This window comes from Mandrillus leucophaeus, unplaced genomic scaffold, assembly GCF_000951045.1.
Source record: "Mandrillus leucophaeus isolate KB7577 unplaced genomic scaffold, Mleu.le_1.0 Scaffold159, whole genome shotgun sequence".
Taxonomy (NCBI): Eukaryota; Metazoa; Chordata; class Mammalia; order Primates; family Cercopithecidae; genus Mandrillus; species Mandrillus leucophaeus.
Window position 1 is genome coordinate 5409027 of NW_012101576.1, and position 4953 is coordinate 5413979.

Sequence of the window (4953 nt, forward strand, 5' to 3'; positions counted from 1 at the left end):
TCCATCTGCCTACTTTCTCTTTCTGTAAAACTCAATTCCTTCTTAAAATGCTGTGTGTGTGTGTCTCTGTGTGTGTGTGTGTTTGTGTGTGTGTGTGTTTTGAGATGTAGTCTCACTCTGTTACCCAGGCTGGAATGCAGCGGCACAGTCTTGGCTCATTACAACCTCTGCCTCCCGGGTTCAAGCAATTCTTGTGCTTCAACCTCCTGAGTAGCTGGGATTACAGGGATATGTCCTACCTCTCCCGGGTAATTTTTTTGTGTTTAGTAGAGACGGGGTTTTGCCATGTTGCCCAAGCTGGTCTCGAACTCCTGGCCTCTAGTGATCTGCCCACCTTGGCCTCCCAAAGTGCTGAAATTACAGGCATGAGCCACCATACCTGGCCCAAGAGCGGTTTTTTTTTTTTTTAAATTGTTCTTAGTATCCTATATACTTCCTTTAGTGCGAATACCTCTTTGTCTATACTGTGTGTCAAGGATCTTCTTTACAAGAATTACCACATCTGTTTATGTAGCAATGGGTTTGTTTGTCTTTTACTTTCTTTTGACTTCCAAGCAGGGGTAAGTACAGTTTACATTTCTTGGGATAATATAGCTATACTTACCCTTTTCTGTACTTTAGAATTATCCAAGAGAGGAAAATGATGAATAAAATAACGAAGATCATACCAGATAAAGTGCCTAGGCAGTAAAACAAGGTAATTACATGCATGGAAAATATAACTCATAGGTTTTAAATTCTGTCTTAGTATCCAGTCCCACTACAGATTGCCAATGCTTTTTTTTTTTTTTTTTTTTTTTTTTAGATGTAACTATACATTCTGCTTTACTCTGGGTTTCTGTAGCATTAGTCTTACTCCCACAGGGTTATTATAGTTAAGGTGTGATCTGACCTGTTTTGTAACCTTTAGTCCAACTTCAGCTTTTCCAAAAGTAAGTGAGAACCGTGATGGGGCAGCTGGCCACCAGCTCTCCATGGCCCTGCCTGTGTGTCTTGCCTAAGGCTTAACACACAGGCATTTCATTGTGACAATACTGGAATTTTCTCTCTTGTTGAATTATATATGTAGGTCCTTTGTCCATTTATTGACTGTTAAAATGCACAATCTCCACAGGTAGGTAGACCCAGGCTACCCCATTCTGTGGTCTTGGGCAAGTTACATAAACTCTCTGTGTCTCAGTGTCCAGATGTGTAAAAAGGGATGTAAGAATAATATGCCACAGTATTCTGTTGGAAGCAGACTCTATTACAAAATGATTCTTATTTAGGCAGACCAAAGATATGGGCTCAGAAGACTGGTCTTGTGGCTTTCTATTTGTGCAAATGAGCAGGATCACCATCCGAAAGTATACTTCAGGTTACAACCGAAGGAAGTTGCATTCTCCCAGCACATTCAAATAAAGAATTTTTGACACTGATGAATGATTATTCATTTGTAATGGTTCAAAGACAGTAAAGAGCCTTTGATGAAGGTTGTTTAGTATGCATATGACAATGCCAGTTTCACTATCTCGTGGCCTAACTTATCATTATTTTCTTTCTAGTTGAACTTACAACTCAAGATATTTTGATCTCTTTACAACTCAAGATATTTTGATCTCTTTACAACTCAAGATATTTTGATCTCTCTTTTTGCATTTCATTCATTATAGGTAGGTACTTACTGTTAAAGATGCCAGAATTCCTCAGCAAACCTTTCATGAAACTTACCAACTATTAGAGCATCACGTGCACCTAAAAGGAAGACAAAAGTCACAAAAAGTCACTCTAGCATGCAATGTGATTGAGCAGGACCTCTCAGCCAGTGACAAGTCATTCTAATTTTTCTCCAGGACTCAGTCTAATATTTTTTCTAATGCAAAAAGCCATTGGTTTCATTCACATACTCTCATTTTACCTTCTGCACTCAGAGAAGACTTTTAAAAATTAATATTAATACAATTACAGAAGAAAATTTATAATACAGAGCTAAAGAAAAAATCACTTCAATCCTAGTACCCAAAAAATGTTTTGATACATTCTGTTCTGGCACATTTTCTCGTGTGTGTGTTTTCACCTAATTATACACTATAAATACAAGTTACAACAAAGGCTAACTAATATAATCTAGTAGATGCATCATAGTATATTCAATGGCTTCTATTCTGCATTTAAGTTGTTTCTAGGTTTCTGTCTCATGAGACCCTTAATAAAATGCTTAATAAAATATTTTAATATTTTATATTTTTCCTTAGATTAGATTTCTAGGAGGGCTAACTGACAGGAATAGTTGTATTATTTTTCACATACATTGCATAATTGTTTTTCGTAAGAGTTTTTGCAAATTTACAATAGTACCTTCAATGCACAACAATATCAGTTTAATCACATCCTTGCTTTTAATTGGGTGTTCACCTAACAACCTTTTTATTGTTAATTTAATGGACAATTTTTAAAGAATGTTTTGCTCTTATCACCTAGACCAGAGTGCAGTGGAGCAATCTCAGCTCACTGTAACCTCCACCTACTGTGTTCAAGCAATTCTCCTGACTCAGCCTCCTGAGTGGCTGGGATTACAGGCATCTGCCACCATGACCGGCTAATTTTTTTATTTTTTAGTAGAGACGGGGTTTCACCATGTTGGCCAGGCTGGTCTTGAACTCCTGACCTCAGGTGATCCATCCGCCTTGGCTTCCCAAAGTGCTGGGATTGCAGACATGAGCCACCATACCCGGCCCCTTTATTTTATTAATATCAGTTTCATTCCACTTATTTGTATGTCTCTTCTTGTGCTGGTGCAAAGTGACTTTTGTATTGTTGCTTTATATTTTGTTCTAATATTTGATACAGTTGGTTCCCTAACTATCTGAGTTTTCTGTCAGTCCCAGCCAGATCTTCAGAATACTCTAAAGCCATTTAGTAAGTTATCCAGTGAGATTTTTGCCAAAAAAGCGAATATAATTTGATATTAAGGGGGTGTCAAGCTGATAATTTAGAAATATTATCCGTGAGTCATATTAGCATATTTACAGGATTAATTGTAAAACTGGATCTTGAACAATCTTGGTGTAGAACCATGTATTAGAAGAGTCATAAGAGATGGGGAGAGGGGAAAGTGTAACACTAACTTGGATTAAGAAAGGCTGTTCATTATTAATTTTGCTCATCTGCTCCACGATGTGGGTAGAATCTTCTATCTTGCAGTACCTCTCAGTTGCCAGCAGAGGGCCACTCTTCTACAGAGCTCAATGATACATGATTTCTAAATCTGCTCTATCCAGCTGTGCTAGCTTAAAACCTGTAGCCTACGGTGGTGAGGGAGACAGGCCGGCTGCTCTCTGCAGCTTGGAAGGTGCTCCCTAACTCATGCTGAAAACATTTCTTTTAAGGCTTGTAGGCTGTAAATAAATCATTACTGTGTGGCTCATGCAACCACGTGACATAGACAAAAAAGGTGCAGAGCTGGAGTGAGAGGTGTGAGAAGAGAAAGTCTGGCCTTACTCTCATTTTGGGATTTTTGGAAGAGGTGGACGCTCATATTGTACTCCATAGCTGGTAGCATATGCCATAAATATCACACCACACTTGATGTCAATATGGATGAATGAATGAGCAATAACCATGAATGGGAAGGTCCCACATTCCTTGTACTTGCACTTACGAGAGGTACATATGGCCAGAGGAGGGTCCCATCTGTCATCCGCCTGGCACTGGCTCCAGGGACTGCCTTCCAGCGCATACCCATCTTCACACTCCAAAGTCACATAATCTCCATAGTGATACACTTTTTTCATTTCTAACTCCTTCGAGATTCCATTCATAAACTGTGGGAAGCTACAATTTACCTCTGAAATTAGATAAATCAAAAGGAAATTGATATTTTATTGTTGTTGGGTTTTTTTTTTTTTTTTTTTAAGACGGAGTCTTGCTCTCACCCAGGCTGGAGTGTAGTGGCACGATCTCGGCTCACTGCAAGTTCTGCCTCCCGGGTTCACGCCATTCTCCTGCCTCAGCCTCCCGAGTAGCTGGGAGCACAGGCGCCCACCACCATGCCCGGCTAATTTTTTGTATTTTTAGTAGATACAGGGTTTCACTGTGTTAGCCAGGATGGTCTCGATCTCCTGACCTTGTGATCCGCCTGCCTCAGCCTCCCAAAGTGCTGGGATTACAGACGTGAGCCACCGCGCCCGGCCGATTGTTGGTTTTAACTGCAGAATAGACGGATCTATGACTGCAAAACCTATTTTGCCCTTAGCTAAGAAAAAGCATGTTTTTAAACATGTTACTAATCTTCCTCCTCCAAAAGCCTTATAATTTAACATGTTTTGACTCCCATTTCTTAATGTAAAGTAATAGAATATGGAATGTACTCTGCATTCACTTTTGATTAACAGCTCTGCAACTGGAAAGCTGTGGAAAGATTAGGAATTAGGCTAATGGTGATCTAGCCCTGGAGCCACTTGGGTCATGCTGTAAGGAAACAAGAGTACCATGTTAATTCTCTCAGGCTTCACAACAAATACTGGCACTCTGCTCTTTATTAAATGCATACTTTTGGCCCATTTCTGCACATAGAACAAAGAAGTTAGTAAATCATGATTCTGAATTTAAAATTCATCTTTCTTTCTTTTTTTCTTCCTTTTTTTTTTTTTTTTTTTTTTTGAGTCTCACTCTGTCACCCAGGCAGGAACGCAGTGGTGCAATCTGGGCTCACAGCAACCTCCACCTCCTGGGTTCAAGCAATTATCCTGCTTCAGCCTCCCAAGTACGTGGGATGACAGGCATGTGCCACCATGCCTGATTAATTTTTGCATTTTTGGTAGAGATGGGGTTTCACCATGTTGGCTAAGCTGGTCTGAAACTCCTGACCTGAGGTGGTCTGCCCGCCTTGGTCTCCCAAAGTGCTGGGATTACAGGCCTGAGCCACTGTGCCAGGCCTAAATTTAAAATACATCCTTCTGATTAATTTACTTT

At 39.8% G+C, this 4953-nt stretch overlaps 1 protein-coding gene across 1 annotated transcript in view; it reads right to left on the reverse strand.

The window, feature by feature from the left end:
• Positions 1-1666: 1666 nt before the first annotated feature.
• CR1 (complement component (3b/4b) receptor 1 (Knops blood group)) overlaps positions 1667-4953 on the reverse strand; it is a 58572-nt gene continuing 55285 nt past the window's right edge. The window contains exon 21 of the mRNA XM_011975843.1: positions 1667-1734. Within this exon, the coding sequence (XP_011831233.1) occupies positions 1667-1734 (68 nt within the window). The remainder of the gene's footprint in view (positions 1735-4953) is intronic.